A 20,359-nucleotide genomic window follows, 5' to 3' on the forward strand; every position below is an offset into this window, starting at 1 on the left:
TACTCCCGCGTAGCCGCCACCGGAAGTCCGTGGTCAGGATTTTTTGATCAAACGCACCACTAGCATCATCGCAGGTGGGACGGAATATTTGACTTACAGCAAAAGGTCCTTCGGACTTCGGATGGGAATTTTCGGACCCTTAGTATGCTGACAACCTTAATCAAATCACCACTTGACTTTCTAGATTCCAGCAAAACCCTAATATATGTAATCTCTCCTTTTAAATCCAGATAGGGCAGCACGGTAGCACAAATGGATAGCACTGTGGCTTCACAGCGCCAGGGTCCCAGATTCGATTCCCCGCTGGGTCACTGTCTGTGCGGAGTCTGCACGTTCTCCCCGTGTCTGCGTGGGTTTCCTCCCACCGTCCAAAGACGTGCAGGTTAGGTGGATTGGCCATGCTAAATTGCCCTTTGTGTCCAAATAGGTTAGGACGTGTTATTGGGTTATGGGGATAGGGTGGAAGTGAGGGCTTAAGTGGGACGGTGCAGACTCGAAGGGCTGAATAGCCCCCTTCTGCATTGTATGTTCTATGTATATCTTTCTGCTAAATTTATGCTGTACTCCTTCCAATATATCTTTCATAGGTTGCGGTGTCCAGATCTGCACATGATGGTCCACATGTAGTTTGACCCATGCTTTGTATAGCTGTCCTTAGCTAATACCCCCTTGTATTCTAGTCCTCTTGGTACAAAGGCCATCATTCATTAACTTTTTTGATTATTGGACTTCCGGTAGCGGCGATGCGGAGCTAAGCCGCATGATTCGGCAGCCCCGCGAACACGGACCTTCGGGCTCGCTAGAAGAGCCCCAACTGAACTTTTTTTACAGCCAACCCATGGGGAAGAGAGGAGAGAGGTCCCCACTAACTTGTATGGACCGGACCCACAGCAAAATGGCCAAAAAAGTGGCATTGGAGCAGCGGGAGAAGAGAGGGAAAATAAGCAAAATGGCGGCGGCCGGGGACAAAGAGGAGATGCAGGAATTCATCAAGCGCTGCTTCGAGGAGCTGCGCAAGGAGATGGTGGCGCCTATGTTGGCAATAATTGAAGGACTTGGGGCAACCCAGAAAGCCCACGAGGTGAAGATCCAGGAAAAAGCGAGTGAGAATGAGGACAAGCTCTTGGGCCTGGCGGTGAGAGTGGAGCGGCACGAGGCGCTACACAAGACGTGGGCAGGAAAACTCGAAGACCTGGAGAACAGGTCGAGGAGAAATAATCTGAGGATCCTGGGTCTCCCAGAAGGAGTGGAGGGGGCCGACGCCGTGGCATATGCGGGCACAATGATCGGGCCGCTGATGGGCGCGGAGGCCCCCCCCGAGGTTGCTGGAGCTGGAAGGGGCGCACCGGGTGCTGGCGAGGAAGCCCAAGGCAAATGAGCCGCCAAGGAGAGAGGGTCCTGAAATGGGCCAAGAAGGAGCGCAGCAGCAAGTGGGACAATGCAGAGATCAGAATATACCCGGACTGGAGCACGGAGGTCGCTAAGCGGAGAGCGGGTTTCAACCGGGCCAAAGCGGTGCTGCATCGGAAAGGAGTGAAATTTGGAATGTTGCAGCCAGCACGACTGTGGGTTACACATAATGGCCAACACCACTACTTCGAAACGCCCGAAGAGGCGTGGACCTTTATACTAACTGAAAAGTTGGACTCTAATTGAGGGTTTGTGAGGGTGGGGGGTGTTTGAGGGTTGAAGTATGATGGTTGTTGTATATAGGGGGTCAATCACGCGCAGAGGATGTTATATGGGCTGGGGGAGAGAGACAAGGCTGCGACAGGAGCTGCGCCAGAGGGGGCGGGGCAGGCTTTGGAAAGCGCGGGGTTCTTTTCCCGCGGCGGGAAGAAAGGCGGGAAGGGGAACGAAGGAACGTACACTGATGGGGAGACTCCCACACGGGGGGGGTCAAAGGGATGGCGGGGGAAGCCGGGGTCAGCAGGTGTCAGCTGACTTACGGGAGTGATATGGGGGGAGCAAAAAAGCTAGACTAGAGGGGGGGAGAGGGGGAAGGGGGGGGGAGGGTTGCTGCTGCACTGGCTGAAAGGGAATGGGACACAGAAAAGGTGGTCGGGACGGAGGTCCCCCGGCTGGGGGACTGGAGGGTGAGGGAGACGCGGACACTGGATTGGCCCAGAAAAGGAGATGGCTAGTCGGTGGGGGGTGAGAGCCCCTCCAATCCGGCTGATAACGTGGAACGTGGGGGGCCTGAATGGGCCGGTGAAGAGGGCTCGAGTACTTGAAGGGACTGAAGGCAGACGTGGCTATGCTCCAAGAGACACACCTGAAGGTGGCGGACCGGGTCAGGTTAAGAAGGGGATGGGTAGGACACGTATTTCACTCAGGACTGGACGCGAAAAATAGAGGGGTGGCAATTCTGGTGGGAAGGCATGTGTCATTTGAGGCCAAGACTATCGTAGTGGATAATGGAGGGAGATATGTGCTGGTGAGTGGTAGGTTGCAAGGGACGGGGGTGGTGTTGGTAAATGTATACGCCCCGAACTGGGATGATGCTGGATTCATGAACCGCATGTTGGGGTGCATTCCGGACCTGGAGGTAGGAGGACTGATAATGGGTGGAGACTTCAATACAGTGCTGGACCCAGCACTGGACCACTCCAGATCAAGGATGGGAAAGAGGCCGGCGGCGGCCAAGATGCTCAGGGGGTTTATGGATCAGATGGGGGGAGTGGACCCATGGAGGTTTGCAAGACCGCAGGCCAGGGAATTTTCTTTCTTTTCCCACGTGCACAAGGCCTACTCCGGATAGATTTCTTTCTTCCGGGCAGGGCGCTCATCCCGAGGGTGGAGGGGACGGAGTATTCGGCCATAGCCGTTTCGGACCATGCCCCGCACTGGGTGGAAATAGGGCTGGGAGAGGAGAGGGGCCAACGCCCGCTGTGGCGGCTGGACGTGGGACTGCTGGCAGATGAGGTGGTGAGGGGGTGTATCGAAAGGTACTTGGAGGCCAACGACAACGGGGAGGTGCAAGTGGGGGTGGTATGGGAGGCGGTGATCAGGGGAGAGCTAATCTCCATCAGGGCTCATAGGGAGAAGACAGAGGGCATGGAAAGGGAGAGGTTAGTGGGGGAGATTTTGCGAGTGGACAGGAGATACGCAGAGGCCCCGGAGGAAAGATTACTTGGGGAAAGGTGACGGCTCCAGATGGAGTTGGACCTGTTGACCACGGGGAAGGCGGAGGCACAGTGGAGGAAGGTGCAGGGGGCGACCTACGAGTACGGGGAAAAGGCCAGTCGGATGCTGGCACACCAGCTCCGTAAGAGGACGGCAGCAAGGGAAATAGGGGGAATCAAAGATGGAAGGGGAGCCACGGTTCAGAGTGCAATGAAAATAAACAAGGTATTCAAGGCCTTCTACGAAAAGCTGTACTGATCCCAGCCCCCGGGGGGGAAGAGGGGATGAGACGATTCCTAGACCAACTGCGGTTCCTGAGGGTGGAGGAGCAAGAGGCGGCTGGTTTGGGGTCACCAATCGGGTTGGAGGAGCTGAGTAAGGGTTTGGGAGAAAGCCCCGGGGCCGGACGGGTTCCCGGTGGAGTTCTACAGAAAGTATGTGGACCTGTTGGCCCCGTTACTAGTGAGGACCTTTAACGAGGCAAGAGAGGAGGGGACCCTGCCCCCAACAATGTCGGAGGCGACAATTTCCTTGATTCTGAAGCAAGACAAGGACCCACTGCAATGTGGATCGGACAGGCTGATTTCGCTCCTTAATGTGGACGCTAAGTTATTGGCAAAAGTGCTGGCCACGAGGATTGAGGACTCTGTCCCGGGGGTGATTCATGAGGACCAGATGGGATTCGTAAAGGGCAGGCAATTAAATACTAATGTGCGGCTGCTCTTAAACGTGATAATGATGACATCCAAAGTTAAAAGACAGGACCTCTAGGGTTGTAATCTCGGGATTACTCCCTGTACCACGTGCCAGTGAGGCTAGAATTAGGAAGATAGAGCAGCTAAACACGTGGCTAAACAGCTGGTGTAGGAGGGAGGGTTTTCGTTATCTGGACCACTGGGAGCTCTTCCGGGGCAGGTGTGACCTATATACGAAGGACGGTAAATTACGGGTAAAGCAGATGAACTTAGAGCTTGGATTAGTACTTGGAACTATGATGTTGTTGCCATTACAGAGACCTGGTTGAGGGAAGGGCAGGATTGGCAGCTAAACGTTCCAGGATTTAGATGTTTCAGGCGGGATAGAGGGGGATGTAAAAGGGGTGGCGGAGTTGCGCTACTGGTTAGGGAGAATATCACAGCTGTACTGCGGGAGGACACCTCAGAGGGCAGTGAGACTATATGGGTAGAGATCAGGAATAAGAAGGGTGCAGTCACAATGTTGGGGGTTTACTACAGGCCTCCCAACAGCCAGCGGGAGATAGAGGAGCAGATAGGTAGACCGATTTTGGAAAAGAGTAAAAACAACAAGGTTGTGGCGATGGGAGACTTCAACTTCCCCAATATTGACTGGGACTCACTTAGTGCCAGGGGCTTAGACGGGGCGGAATTTGTAAGGAGCATCCAGGAGGGCTTCTTAAAACAATATGTGGACAGTCCAACTAGGGAAGGGGCGGTACTGGACCTGGTATTGGGGAATGAGCCCGGCCAGGTGGTAGATGTTTCAGTAGGGGAGCATTTCGGGAACAGTGACCACAATTCAGTACGTTTTAAAGTGCTGGTGGACAAGGATAAGAGTGGTCCGAGGATGAATGTGCTAAATTGGGGGAAGGCTAATTATAACAATATTAGGCGGGAACTGAAGAACATAGATTGGGGGCGGATGTTTGAGGGCAAATCAGCATCTGACATGTGGGAGGCTTTCAAGTGTCAGTTGAAAGGAATTCAGGACCGGCATGTTCCTGTGAGGAAGAAGAATAAATACGGCAATTTTCGGGAACCTTGGATAACGAGAGATATTGTAGGCCTCGTCAGAAAAAGGAGGCATTTGTCAGGGCTAAAAGGCTGGGAACAGACGAAGCCTGTGTGGAATATAAGGAAAGTAGGAAGGAACTTAAGCAAGGAGTCAGGAGGGCTAGAAGGGGTCACAAAAAGTCATTGGCAAATAGGGTTAAGGAAAATCCCAAGGCTTTTTACACGTACATAAAAAGCAAGAGGGTAGCCAGGGAAAGGGTTGGCCCAGTGAAGGATAGGCAAGGGAATCTATGTGTGGAGCCAGAGGAAATGGGCGAGGTACTAAATGAATACTTTGCATCAGTATTCACCAAAGAGAAGAAATTGGTAGATGTTGAGTCTGGAGAAGGGTGTGAAGATAGCCTGGGTCACATTGAGATCCAAAAAGACGAGGTGTTGGGTGTCTTAAAAAATATTAAGGTAGTTAAGTCCCCAGGGCCTGATGGGATCTACCCCAGAATACTGAAGGAGGCTGGAGAGGAAATTGTTGAGGCCTTGACAGAAATCTTTGGATCCTCACTGTCTTCAGGTGATGTCCCGGAGGACTGGAGAATAGCCAATGTTGTTCCTCTGTTTAAGAAGGGTAGCAAGGATAATCCAGGGAACTACAGGCCGGTGAGCCTTACTTCAGTGGTAGGGAAATTACTGGAGAGAATTCTTCGAGACAGGATCTACTCCCATTTGGGAGCAAATGGACGTATTAGTGCGAGGCAGCATGGTTTTGTGAAGGGGAGGTCGTGTCTCACTAACTTGATAGAGTTTTTCGAGGAAGTCACTAAGATGATTGATGCAGGTAGGGCAGTGGATGTTGTCTATATGGACTTCAGTAAGGCCTTTGACAAGGTCCCTCATGGTAGACTAGTACAAAAGGTGAAGTCACACAGGATCAGGGGTGAGCTGGCAAGGTGGATACAGAACTGGCTAGGTCATAGAAGGCAGAGAGTAGCAATGGAAGGATGCTTTTCTAATTGGAGGGCTGTGACTAGTGGTGTTCCACAGGGATCAGTGCTGGGACCTTTGCTCTTTGTAGTATATATAAATGATTTGGAGGAAAATGTCACTGGTCTGATTAGTAAGTTTGCAGACGACACAAAGGTTGGTGGAATTCCGGATAGCGATGAGGACTGTCAGAGGGTACAGCAGGATTTAGATTGTTTGGAGACTTGGGCGGAGAGATGGCAGATGGAGTTTAATCTGGACAAATGTGAGGCAATGCATTTTGGAGGGTATAATGCAGGTAGGGAATATACAGTGAATGGTAGAACCCTCAAGAGTATTGAAAGTCAAAGAGATCTAGGAGTACAGGTCCACAGGTCACTGAAAGGGGCAACACAGGTGGAGAAGGTAGTCAAGAAGGCATACGGCATGCTTGCCTTCATTGGCCGGGGCATTGAGTATAAGAATTGGCAAGTCATGTTGCAGCTGTATAGAACCTTAATTAGGCCACACTTGGAGTATAGTGTTCAATTCTGGTCGCCACACTACCAGAAGGATGTGGAGGCTTGAGAGAGGGTGCAGAAGAGATTTACCAGAATGCTGCCTGGTATGGAGGGCATTAGCTATGAGGAGCGGTTGAATAAACTCGGTTTGTTCTCATTGGAACGAAGGAGGTTGAGGATTGACCTGATAGAGGTCTACAAAATTATGAGGGGCATAGACAGAGTGGATAGTCAGAGGCTTTTTCCCGGGGTAGAGGGGTCAATTACTAGGGGGCATAGGTTTAAGGTGAGAGGGGCAAGGTTTAGAGTAGATGTACGAGGCAAGTTTTTTATGCAGAGGGTAGTGGGTGCCTGGAACTCGCTACCGGAGGAGGTGGTGGATGCAGGGACGATAGTGACATTTAAGGGGCATCTTGACAAATACATGAATAGGATGGGAATAGAGGGATACGGACCCAGGAAGTGTAGCAGATTGTAGTTTAGTCGGGCAGCATGGTCGGCACGGGCTTGGAGGGCCGAAGGGCCTGTTCCTGTGCTGTACATTTCTTTGTTCTTTGTTTGTTTGTTCTTTGACATCGGAGGAGGGAGAGGCGGATATAGTGGCAGCTATGGATGCGGAAAAGGTCTTTGACCGAGTAGAGTGGGAGTACCTCTGGGAGGTGTTGCGTAGGTTTGGGTTCGGGGGAGGGTTTATTAGCTGTGTTAAGCTCCTTTACAGCGCCCCGGTGGCAATTGTGGTGACGAACCGGCGGAGGTCGGAGTACTTTCGGCTGTACCGATGAACGAGGCAGGGGTGCCCCCTGTCCCCCCTATTGTTTGCATTGGCGATCGAACCCTTGGCCATATCACTGAGGGAGTCTAATAAATGGAGGGGGGTGGTCCGCGGAGGAGAAGACCATCGGGTGTCGCTATACGCGGATGACCTGCTGCTGTACGTGGCGGACCCAATGGAGGGGATGGTGGAGGTCATGCAGACTCTGAGGGAGTTTGGGGAGTTCTCGGGCTACAAGCTCAATGTAGGGAAGAGTGAGCCTTTTGTATTACAGGCGGGACGAAGAAAGAGGGATCGGGGACCTACCGCTGAGGAGGGCGGTGGGGAGTTTTCGGTATCTGGGGATCCAGATAGCCAGGATTTGGGGGGCCCTACACAAATTGAATCTGACGAGGTTGGTGGACCAAATGGAGGTGGACTTCAAAAGATGGGACATGTTGCCACTCTCGTTGGCGGGTAGAGTGCAGTCGGTCAAAATGGTGGTCCTTCCGAGGTTTTTGTTTGTGTTTCAGTGCCTTCCCATCGTGATCACCAAGGGCTTTTTCAAGAGAGTAGGTAGGAGTATTATGGGGTTTGTGTGGGCGAATAAGACCCCGAGGATAAGGAGAGGGTACCTGGAACGCAGTAGGGACCAAGGAGGGTTGGCGCTGCCAAACCCAGGGAGCTACTACTGGGCAGCAAATGTGGCGATGATCCGCAAGTGGGTTATGGAGGGAGAGGGGGCGGCATGGAAGAGGATGGAGATGGCGTCCTGTAAAGGAACGAGCTTGGGGGCGTTGGTGACGGCACCACTGCCATTCTCGCCATCAAAGTATACCACCAGCCCGGTGGTGGCGGCAACGTTAAGGATCTGGGGCCAGTGGAGACGGCACAGGGGTACAGTGGGAGCCTCGATGTGGTCCCCGATCAGGGGTAACCACCGGTTTGTCCCGGGGAAGATGGACGGGGGGTTCCAAGGCTGGCATCGGGTGGGGATTAGAAGAATGGGGGACCTGTTCATTGACGGGACATTTGCGAGCCTAAGGGCACTGGAGGAGAAGTTTGAGTTACCCCCGGGAAATGCATTTAGATATATGCAGGTGAGGGCTTTTGTGAGGCAACAGGTCAGGGAATTCCCGTTGCTCCCGGCACAAGAAATTCAAGACAGGGTGATCTTGGGTGTATGGGTCGGGGAGGGCAAGGTTTCGGCAATACACCAATAGATGAAAGAAGAGGGGGAAGCCCTAGCAGAAGAGTTGAAGGGTAAATGGGAGGAGGAGCTGGGGGAGGGGATCGAGGAAGGTTTGTGGGCTGATGCCCTGGGTAGGGTTAATTCCTCCTCCTCATGTGCCAGGCTCAGCCTGATACAATTCAAGGTGGTTCACAGAGCGCACTTGACGGGGGCGAGGTTGAGTAGGTTCTTTGGGGTAGACGATAGATGTGGAAGATGTTCAGGGAGCCCGGCGAACCATGTCCATACGTTTTGGTCATGCCGGCACTGGAGGGGTTCTGGAGAGGAGTGGCGGGAGCAATATCTAAGGTGGTGAAAGTCCAGGTCAAGCCAAGCTGGGGGCTAGCAATATTCTGAGTAGTGGATGAGCCGGGAGTGCAGGAGGCGAAAGAGGCCGGCATTCTGGCCTTTGCGTCCCTAGTAGCCCGGCGAAGGATCTTGCTAATGTGGACGGAGGCGAAGCCCCCCAGCGCGGAGGCCTGGATAAACGACATGGCTGGGTTCATAAAGCTGTTGAGGATTAAGTTTGCCTTGAGAGGGTCTGTGCAGGGGTTCTACAGACGGTGGCAACCGTTCCTAGACTACCTCGCGGAGCGTTAGAGGCAGCAGCAACCCTGGGGTGAGGGGGTTGGGGGGGCGGGGGTGGTTGGGGGGAACGAGAGATTGAGGGGATGGATGAGCGGGGATAACATGGAGGGGTGGGGGAAACTGGCACGTGCGGGCGAGAGCCAGTGTATAAAGCTATGTAAATATACCATTTTGCCATGTATATATCTTGCTCAGTGCGATTTTGTGTTATTTTGTTACGGGGGGGGGGGGGGGGGGTTATTGTTTGTAAGGGGAAAAAATTGTGTTGTTAAAAAACTTTAATAAATATATATATATATTTTTTTAACTTTTTGGATTATTTTCTGTATGTGGTCATGACATTTTAATGATCTAGTAAATGGATTCCCAGGTCTCGTTTGGACCTCCGCTGTTTCCAGCCTCTCTCAGTTCAGGAAATAATCTGCTCTATTCCTTTTATATGCAAAATGGGTGACCTCACATTTTCTTGCAAAGAAGTCTAATTGCTATAGTTTTGCCCATCTGCTCAATTTGTCATTGAATCCCGATGTGCAGAAGGAGGCCATTCGGCCCATCAAGTCTGCGCCGATCCTCTGAAAGAGTACCCTATCTAGACCCACTCTCCCACTCATGTTGCTTCACAGCGCCAAGGTCCAAAGTTCGATTCCCGGCTTGGGTCACTGTCTGTGCGGAGTCTGCACATTCTCCCTGTGTCTGCGTGGGTTTCCTTCGGGTGCTCTGGCTTCATCCCACAAGTCCCGAAAGACGTGCTGTTAGGTAATTTGGACATTCTGGATTCTCCTGAATTCTGAAAGTTGTCAGTGAATAGTTCAGGCCCCCACATAGAGTCTTACAGAAAACCACTACTCACGTTCTGCCAGTTAGAGTATCTGATCCTTATCCACATCCCTCTGTTTCTTTCCACATTTCCAATTTTCTAAATTGTTTGCAGGGACCCGATCTCTGCAAACAAGAGGAATATGTTCAAGTGTTACATCTTTTTAATTACCTGGAAGCCCCAAGTGAAACGCTTTGGCACATGTCTCTCTTTTCAGTAAGGTCGAGCTACTGCTCCCCTCCCTTTGTGTCGATGTGTCTCCAACTCGGACTCTAGTGCAACGACTCAGAGTGTGAGAGACTCGAAATGAAGAGCGCTGCAACAGTCCCAAAGGTGGCTCACAGAAGCATTATGTAACAAATTAAGGAGATATTAGGCCAGATGAGGAAAGAAAACCTGGGGGTGAGTTCTCTGTCTCCTCAGCTGCATGTTCCTCAGTGGAACGCCGTCGTCGGCAGCGGGATTCTCCTTTTCCATCACCTGCCAATGGGGTTTCCCATTGTGGCCACCCCACTGCGCTGCCGGTGGAATGGAGAATCCAGTCGGTGGAGAATTCACGACTTGGTCAAAGATATAAGTGTCTTAAAGGAGGAAAATTAGGTTGATAGCTAGAGAGGGGTGGGGAGGGAATTCCAGAGCTTGGGGCCCAGGCATGGTGAAACAATTAAAACTGGGGGTGCCTAAGAGACCAGCAATAGAGGAGCGCGGAGATCTTGGAGAGTTATGTAGCTGGAGGAGAATAGCGAGATGGTAGGGGGTGAAAGGCCATAGAGGGACTTGATAACAAGAGGCAGGATTTCCTGGCACCCCTGTGGTCTGCTTTCCAGCAGCGGAGGCTGCTCGCTATTTGCCGTTGGCGGGATCTTCTGGTCCCATAGATGTCCATGGCGTTTTGTGTAGCTTGCCCGTGACGCTATTGGGGAACCCACCACTGCTTGTGTTGCAGTGAAACATAATCTTATTCATGTAACAGCATAATCTTACAGAGAGTTTCCAAAATCCTGTTGTTATATTGATGAATATGATTTATCTATCAGATCAAAAGAATATAATTCAATTTGGTATTTTTGGTCTGGAAAAGAGAGATTCTCTGCTGCTCAGTTATGATGTTGTAAACCCTTGTCCAACAGGTTTTCAATTATAGCTTGCCAAGTACTTATAGGACCTCTGAAAATTTCAAGTAGTGCAGGAGGTAAGAAGGGCTCTTTTAACCAGACTACTGTTACGGACAATAGTGAGATTAATTTATACATTCCTGATTTCTCCTCTCGCTATCTGTCCATGAACAGATGTTTTTGATTTTTGATTTCTCCTTTATAAGTTTGGCGTACTTTTCCCCAACACTTCAGTTTTGCATTGATCCAATCCACTAATAATAACCCCAGTGGAATTTGAGATACGGTAAATTGTGAGGGTTGGCATATTTTTCTCTCTCACACAAAACATGGAAAGGGATTTTGCAAAGTCCACCCCGTTTACACTTGTACAATAAAAAAGGGATAAGGGAAAGAAAGGGGTTCAGGGCAAAGACCACAAAAAAAAAATAAGAGCTATGGTTTCATGTGAGTTCAGAGACAAGTAAGTCAACGTCCAATTAAGTTTCTTTCAAGTGGCTTTGTCTGGCTGAATTCCTGGTCTTGATCCGAGGAACTGAAGATAAAATTCATTGAAGGAATTCAAACAACTCCAGTCTCGGTCGTGTGACGAGGTGGTTTCGGAACAAGATATTCGGTTAACCAGGCCCCTTGTTAAAATCATTTTTTTTTTGAGCAGGTAACTGTTAAACCATTGTCACAATGCTGGAGATGTGGCGTCACAAGTAGCTTAGCCTTGGTCTGTAGCTGGTTGGGGCAGACATCTCATCTCCTGATCCATTGTGCTTATATATTTGTACAATAAAAGGAGCGTTACATCTCAGGAGTTTGATCTGTTATTCATTGTCCATGTTTAAACTGCTGAGAAAGTCCAAAACTACTATCATGTGGTCAGCAGCGACCCTTTTATCAGTCCAGCCAATCGTCCTTTTCTTTAAAAAAAATAATAATTTTATAAAGTAGCCAGGTTGACACAGATATCTATATTTTCTTCCCGTCTTCTGGACAGGACACTACCCTTGACAAAGTCATTTATAAAATAGTGTAATTAATCGGCAACTAATTTAATTTTGTTTTTTAAAAATTGCTGTTTTTATAAAATAGCAAATCTGTTCCAGACCAAATAATTTCTACAATATCAATATGCTTTTTGTTGACAAAGAGGGATATGTTTGTGAGTATGTGCCCATGGGGAAGAAGTTTTCTCACTGATAGTGGTACTGAGGAGAGTTACCTCCAGGATTTTGGAAATGATGTGCTTTTTAAATCAATATGTAGTGTTTATATTTACAGGAATGATATAAAAATGTATTATTCACTGAGAAATTTACACAACAAAGTTTTCTATACGATAATGCAATATTGGTGCATTATCATTTGACTGAAATAACGTTGAAAGTCTTGTAGGAAGCCTTCCAAAGCTTGAAGGAGTTTGTATGGTTGAATTACAGCTACGTAGGATGCTTAACTGGCAATGTCATTTGTTACGCTGCAACTTAAGTACGGAACAGAGAATTGCCCTCTTGTTTTTTGCTAGTTTCATATTTAATTCATGAAGCCTGTGATTTACTTGGCAGTTGTTCTATTCTCCAATTTCTTCACTACGTAAACAATTCCGTTTGTTTTCAGGTTTGACAGCTCTATATCTTTTTTTCATATGTTTGTACAGGTTCAATTTATATTTCCACAGTCCTTCAGATACCATTCTGCCACTGAACAAATAATAGCTTGACTCTATATCATTAGCATTATGTGAACTTCATGTGTCTCCTGTATCTGATTATTTGGTGTTAGCCTAAACAGTACATGTAAATGTCTGTTTTATCACGAAATGTGCTCTTAATGCCAGAGTTCTAATGTATATTAATTAAATTTCCACCACAGAAGATCAGCTGAAAGCCCTATTGCCTACCAATAGCAGTGAGTCTGGATATTGCATGTCCAGCAACGGGGATATCCTGTTAGTCGGAGAGTCATGGAAGCCAAATGCCTGCACAAGCTGTATATGCGGCGACGGTGCCATTCAGTGTTTCTCTCAGACCTGTTCAGCTGCTTTATGCAGGTTGCCAGTTCTAAGAAAAGGGCAATGTTGCCCGTACTGCTTGGGTGAGTAAATTGTTTTCATGCCATGAAAAATTGCCTCACACATTGGAAAGATGCTTTTGCAGATTTAACAAAAAGGTTAATTAATATGAAATGATCAACTTACAAATATTGCCGTTGCTTATCAGTGTGGCGCAGTCAGGTTGAAGTTGGGACATAGCCCAGTTCCACAAACCCGAATCAAGGCCGGGGGGGGGGGCTGTGTACGTGCTGCATTAGGAGTCAGGCCCACAAGCCCTGGAGGTTGCCGTGTGCGAAGGAAGGCTGATTGGGAGGATGCCCTGAGCACCAGTACTTTGTATAAGTTATTTTTTTAAATGAATAAAACAAAACTTCCTTCCTTCCAGCCCTTGCCCCGCAGACACTCCCCATGTCCCATCCATGCCAACCCATGGCTCCTCATGCCCCACTACCCATCACCCATGACCCTTTAAACACCCTGTGCCAGTCCATGCCCCGCACTCATGGTTCCTTAAAGCTTTCCTGACCACCTACCAGTAACCTGTGCCCCCACCCTTTTCCTTTACCCATGTTGTGTCAACTCACCCAGTATCCACCGTAGGCAAGCCTCAGGAGCGATGCTGACATAATTATTTATGTCCCTATTTAAAAACAAAAACACTCCTGATTTGGAAAAAGAGCTGTCAACACACTACAATTCCTTCAACTAATCTCTTATGAAAACAACCATTTTTATTCTGTAACCACTTAGAGCCGTCAGTCAAGTTGCTCACTTAACAGGCACCCCAGTATGATAATATGTTGTATGATCAATCATGCAGCACAAAACTGTCACCAGACTGAAATATCAAGCACTGATAATCTTTTAAACTCCACACTTTTTTTAAAGAAACTTAACGTCAAGCAGAGTTAAATCCCTTGACAGCTTTGACAGTTCCAATAGCTTTTGACAGCTAGACAGTCCCAGTGGTCTTATGCACTGTTTACACACAATCTTGTCTAATTTCAACAATCCCAAGGGACACCTTGCCTCTCCCAAAGGTGTCCCAGGGCCATATCCAAAGGAGTAACTAACCTTTCCAAATGAATCCACAAGGTTCAGACCCGCTCCTACCAGTTTTAATCTGCATATTTTGGGTTTGAGGCAACCACCTCATCAAAATCACATAATGGGACAATTACAGGTGGATTTGCAAGCACTGGAATATTGCTGAAATAGTTCAATCTGGTTTAGCACACAGCTAAATCGCTGACTTTTAAAGCAGACCAAGGCAGGCCAGCAGCACGGTTCAATTCCCGTACCAGCCTCCCCGAACAGGCGCCGGAATGTGGCGACTAGGGGCTTTTCACAGTAACTTAATTGAAGCCTACTTGTGACAATAATTTTCATTTCATTCATTTTCATCAGCTCTATTTGTGTATCCCATGTAATTACATCTGTTATACGGTAGAAGAGCAGAGATGTACAGCATGTGTAGTTCAGGAGTGGTTGGATCAGTAAAAATGTAAATGTGAATGAAGAATCCTGCTTCAAACACCATGAAGTAGACTTCCAGTCTGGACTATGTTAACAGCAAGTCTTTATCAACAACTCATAAATATGTATATGTTTACAGTAGAAGGTACAGGTATGGAACTGACCCCATTCTAGGTCTTCTCTTAACTGTGTCCATCTCTAGGCTGATCCTGGCTCTGGTCAGGCACCTTCTTGCATCACTGTGTAGGTAGTGTACGCAGTCCTACATTAACCCTTTATGTACCAGACACTGCTACTGTGATGAATACCTTCTGTGCACCCTAGATTCCACACACATAGATTATCATAGAATTCACAGTGCAGAAAGAGGCCATTCTGCCCATCGAGTCTGCACCGGCTCTTGGAAAGAGCACCCTACCCAAGGTCAACACCTCCACACCCTATCCCCATAACCCAGTAGCTCCACCCAACACTTAAGGGCAATTTTGGACACTAAGGACAATTTATCATGGCCAATCCACCTAACCTGCACATCTTTGGACTGTGGGAGGAAACCAGAGCACCCGGAGGAAACCCACACACACACGGGGAGGATGTGCAGACTCCGCATAGACAGTGACCCAAGCCGGAATCGAACCTGGAACCCTGGAGCTGTGAAGCAATTGTGCTATCCACAATGCTACCGTGCTGCCCATAATGCAATGATAGCTTGAGATATTATGGCTGTAATATATAATGTTGACTTTGCTGTTATCTTTAATGTCTGAAGCTGCAGCGGTATGCTTTTATTTAGTGAAGTTACTGAAAATTGTTTTAAAATATCTATTTAAAGGAAAAACCTAAATACTTCTTGTCCCAAAGGCCACAATTTCTCTAGCCATATTGAGGGAAGACGTGGTTTTGCTATTAAATGTATTTTCACCAGTGCACTGAAGAGTGCTGTTTATTTTGTCCTCATCACAATTAAAACTTGATTTGAGAAATTTGACAGTGAACATATAATCACCTTCGACCTATCTCCTCATTTAAAGTAATGTGCCAATGTATGGATAATTGAACATAATGACTGTTTGGATCACTAGTAAGAAATTGGATTTGACAGCCGAAATCCAAATGAACATATTGAACAACTAGGTGGTACTGCTGCAACTTACTAGAAAATTATTCCAGCTCTCAAAGCCGGGTATTTGAGAAAGCAATGATTATCGGCAACAAATTTACACTGAACAAATTAGAACTTGCAGATTCTTGGTGGCTTTCCTCTCTCTATGTTGACAGTTGTTTCATTGTTTCATTTATTGTCGGCCTTTCCTTGTCTCAAGATGTGCCAACAGTTTCTTCAGCCACAACAGAGGCTGCTGGTGTTTTACTGGAGAAGTCGACGGAATTCGAAGGCAAAGAGCTACTCGCAACACCTGCCCAACCTGACCTGCCGTTATTCATAGGTAAAGAGAAAGCTGTTTGTTGCACCTGTGTAGAAGCTGTTTACATTTTAGACAGATCCAATTTATCCTCAATACTGGTCACGTCTCTGAAGTGAGAAGCTGAGCATTTTGTCTCTTAACTTTAACGTATCAGGTTAAAGGATGATTTGACCTTGGTGAAATTATTTAATTGATTATTCACTCCCTTCGTCCTTTAAAAATGTCATTTGAATTTTCTCTTTCCCTCTAATGCTCTGTGCTATGCCCTAGTGACATAAAGGATAACAAACTGTTTCTAGACCGTCCATAAGATAGCAATTAAAAATTCCACAGATTAACTTCCCGTTCCTTTTTGTCCTAATGGGAAACCATTGCTTCCATTCTGTGCCTCCTCGGGTGGCCGTGAGTTACTGCAGGGCAACATCACAATTGGAAATATTCCACTAAGTGGAAGAGATTCTCTGAAAGGAGCTGAGCTGAGTGTCCCCTGGTGCAACCAAGTGGCAACAACATGGGTTTAAAGTCAAACATCCATGTATGACAAGCTCTTGATATTGGCCGCACTTTTATAACAATGGGGGGGAAGATGGCACTAAGGTAGATGTTGAATAATTTGACAGTGGAAGTCAGTTCATGGCCCTGAGGTTGTAGCAGTGAATAAGGAAGACAGGGTATTAATTCAGTGACACCACTTGATTTATTCTGGTTCTCTTATTGATTTGTTAGAATGCCCGCTGCTGCATACATTTATAAATTTGCTGTCGCCTGCTGTTTGCTTAATTCATCTGTGCAAGTGGCTCTAATAATTCATTGATTTCTTGAGATACCAGTTGCATGATGAATGTATTAATTCACTGATGCCTGCTAATTCATTACTTTATTGACGTACATTCATTAATTCACTAGTAACTGCTACTGGTTTACTTTATTCTTTGTTAATTGCCTGGTGCCCATTGCTCAATGAATGTATTGATTTTCACGATGATCAGTGTTCTATTAATTTGTCAAGGCTTAGATGCAGGCTTGGCTCTGCTGAGTCGCTCATCAGTACCATCAGCTGTTGAGTGTGAGTGAGCATATATATGGTTTATGTTCATTTCTGTAGCTTGTGTTTCATGTTCCAATTGTACAATGCCAAAAAAAACATTTTGTAATAATTTAAAGGTTTTAGTTTATTCAATCAATTTTCATTTTCCGTGTTAAAATGGAACAAATATTGTCCATTGTTTTAATATGTATTATTTATCATCACTTTCTTTGGAAACATGAAGATAAAACTCTTCAACATTGTGAACACCTTGACCCAGCAAGTACAATGTTACCGGAAGCTGTTATCTCCAGAATGGTTTTTTTTAAAGTTAGGGTACACAATAAGGCCAGCATTTAATGACCTTCACCAGTTGCCTTTGATTAGATGCTGGTGAGTACCCTTCATGAGCCACTGCAGCCCATGTAGTAAAGATATTCCCACAGTGCTGTTGAGTACAGCGTTTCAGGGTTTTGACCCAACAACCATGAAGGAAAAATGAAGGGCGCAATTTTATGGCCAAGCTGCACCCGAAAAACAGCCTGCCATGGCGCAGCTTGGCCGATAGAAGCCGGGGGACCCTGGTCCTGGGAGCTACCCGGCTCGCAATGCCTCGTGAGAGCTAATGCGATCGTGTGAGACATTATGATGTAAATTCCGTCCATTGTGGGTTGGATCACTTTTTAGCAAATCTGCACGTTAAAGCGAGACAGCTAGTATGTGCAGAATGACGAGTTACCCAAGGCGTGGGATCAATCCCTTTCGCCTCGGAGACCTCAGGCGAGTGCCGTTCAGTACTGGTCCCCACAAGCGGGGACTAGACAGATCGGCACTTGTGGGGGTCTCCTAAGGAATCGGAGGCCCCCAGGTGCATGCCCTTTGGGCAGGGTGACCCTGGCACTGCTGGTGCCACCTGGGCACCCTGGCACTACCAGCCGGGCACCCTGGCATTGTCTCCTGGGTGCCAGCCCAGCACTAACAAGGCACTTTCAGCTGGTAGGGACACTGCCAGGGTGCCAGTTCGGCACTGCCAAGGTGCCACGCTGTCATTTTTTGCGCCGGTACGATCGAGCCGGGGGTAACTTGCGTGTGTATTGGGGGGGCGATAGTGGGGGTGAGGGATCCTCCAATAGTGCGTTGTGGCTTGGGGCGTCGGGTTGGGGGCCTCCAAGGTCGAGATGCAATTTAAAAATGGCACCCGATCTCTTGCTACACTTCTGCCGAGCAGAGCTCCTCATTGCACATAACAGGACTACGTGCATCCTCAGCTGCTAAGGCCCTTATCAAACACAAGTGGTGTTTTCTAGCCTTGTGTGTCTCGCCGCTGTGAGCGCCAGGACACATGCGGCTAAACATACTCACTGTGGGACTTTTTCCCCTTTCGTAAAATTTCGCCTGAAATGTTTCCACATTGGGATGGTGTGTGAGTTGAAGGGAATTTGGAGATGATGCTGCTCTCGCACGCCTGCTGCCCTTGCCCTCTTAAGTGTTACAGGTCACAGGTTTGGGAGGAGCTGTTGACGAAGCTGTGGCAAGTTCCTGTGTAGATAGTTAACTCTGCAACCACTGTCAAGGGAGCGGACATATACTTTTGGGAGAAGAGATTTGGGCAAAGCTAGACGCAGCACGAGGCTGAAGTAATTTTAATTCTTTGCCTATAGTGGAGAAACACAACATTTTAACTTGTCTATTTTTCTTCTTATATCTTTTTAGAAGTTACTGACGTTCCCTCCCAGCAGACTGAAATGGCTGTAATCTACCAGTCAGCAGCATGGGCTCTGGCAGCCATATTGCTTGCAATCATCATTTTCTTAACAGTCACCCTTGTAATGAATAGAAAGAAGAAGTGGTTTGAGATGCCTTGCTATCATGCACCAACTAAGGTAAGATGAATACAACCAAATCTAGAATTGCTACAAAGTTGGTGAACTGGAAGGCAATCTGACCAGCGAACATTGCACCTGAAGTTCAAAGCGGTTGACCATAATTTGGTTGAAACCATCTAATTTGGTTCTTCTTTATATTAATAAGCAGGAACATCAAAACGATAACACTGCAATGATGTCAATACCCCCAAAGTATTGATGGTAAATGATGCAGTAGGAATCAGTTGTGATATAATGAACCGCTTCATTGGCCATGTTGTAGCTAATTAAGATGCAAATGTTGGGTTGAAAAGATGAGTGTTACAAGTGTTTATTTACAGTGTTGTAAATTCCTCCAGCATCCAGCAGGGAAAATCTGCTGAATACATTTCATCATCTGAGCCCACTATTAACAACAATATTTGTTGCATAGCAACATGAACTTGCCTTCAGCTTCCTGAATGGTTCATTGTATAAATGCACTGTGTAGGCTTGTGATCAGCCATACAGGTCCCAACCCCAGGTTTCAGCATAGGATCAGATTGAGTTAGTGGATTACTGCATCAGAGTAAAGGCACCACAATTAGCTTGGCATCTCTGTTCTAGGGAATGGGTACAATATTCAGTATATGTATATTATTTTAAATATGCTTTATTCCGAACACAATCAACAAATCACATAGTCAACAAAAGATACAGCCAAATAGCGAACAGTTTATCATTTATTCCTTTTTCTCCCCTTAATTAACACAACCCCCCCCCCCCCCCCACCAGCAACCCTCCCTCCCTACCCGCTGGCGACAAACAAATACTCTAATAGAGACAGAAACAGCCTCCAGCTTACATAAAATTCCTCTTCTGACCTCTTCAAAGAGCAAATTTAATTTTTTCCAATTGTAAGAACTCCACCATATCCCCTCAACCATGCCAACACCTACGGTGGCACAGCCAGCCTCCATCCCAATAGAATTCGCCATCGGAAAATCAGGGTGGCGAAGGCCACAACATCAGCCCCCCTCCCCTCCAGTAGCTCCAGCAGCTCCGAAACTCCGAAGATCGCTACCAATGGGTATAGTGCCATCCCTGACAGTGTCTCGAAGATCGAAGTCCAGAATCCACCTAGCTTAGAGCAAGACCAAAACTTATGGACATGATTCGCAGGCCCCCTTGTGCACCTCTCACATTTGTCCTCCACCTGAGGGAAGAATCTGCTCACACGAGCCCGCATCATTTGGACCCTTTGCACCACTTTAAACTGTATCAGACTCATCCTGGCACAGGATGATGTCGAATTCACCCTGTGCGTAATTTCACTCCAGGCCCCCTCCAAGCTCCTCCTCCCATTTCCATCTTATCACTTCCACTGGTACCTTCTCTATTTCCAACAATCACCCATAAATATCTGCAATCTTCCCCTCCCCCAACTCATCCTCAGTTAACAATTTATCCAATAGCGTATACCTTGGCTACTGAAGGACAAGGGGAGCTCCTTACACACAAAGTCCCGCACCTGTATGTGAATTCACTCCCCCTCAGCAACTGGTACTTCTCCTGCCTTGTGAACTCTTCCAGCCTCGCGAACCTCCCTTCCATGAACAGGGACAGATCTCTTCCCCGCTCTACCCCTTCCCTAAGCCAATTCCTGTATTTTGCGTCTATCCCTGCC

At 47.6% G+C, this 20,359-nt stretch overlaps 1 protein-coding gene across 2 annotated transcripts in view; it reads left to right on the forward strand.

Moving 5' to 3' along the window:
- The window catches only part of LOC140396830 (cysteine-rich motor neuron 1 protein-like), a 419,037-nt gene that overhangs the window by 374,957 nt on the left and 23,721 nt on the right, over nt 1-20,359 (forward strand). For both annotated transcript variants that reach the window (XM_072485588.1, XM_072485597.1), the window contains exons 11-13: nt 12,721-12,942; nt 15,700-15,822; nt 18,542-18,711. In XM_072485588.1, the coding sequence (XP_072341689.1) occupies nt 12,721-12,942; nt 15,700-15,822; nt 18,542-18,711 (515 nt within the window). The remainder of the gene's footprint in view (nt 1-12,720; nt 12,943-15,699; nt 15,823-18,541; nt 18,712-20,359) is intronic.

This window comes from Scyliorhinus torazame, chromosome 2 (assembly GCF_047496885.1).
Source record: "Scyliorhinus torazame isolate Kashiwa2021f chromosome 2, sScyTor2.1, whole genome shotgun sequence".
Taxonomy (NCBI): domain Eukaryota; kingdom Metazoa; phylum Chordata; class Chondrichthyes; order Carcharhiniformes; family Scyliorhinidae; genus Scyliorhinus; species Scyliorhinus torazame.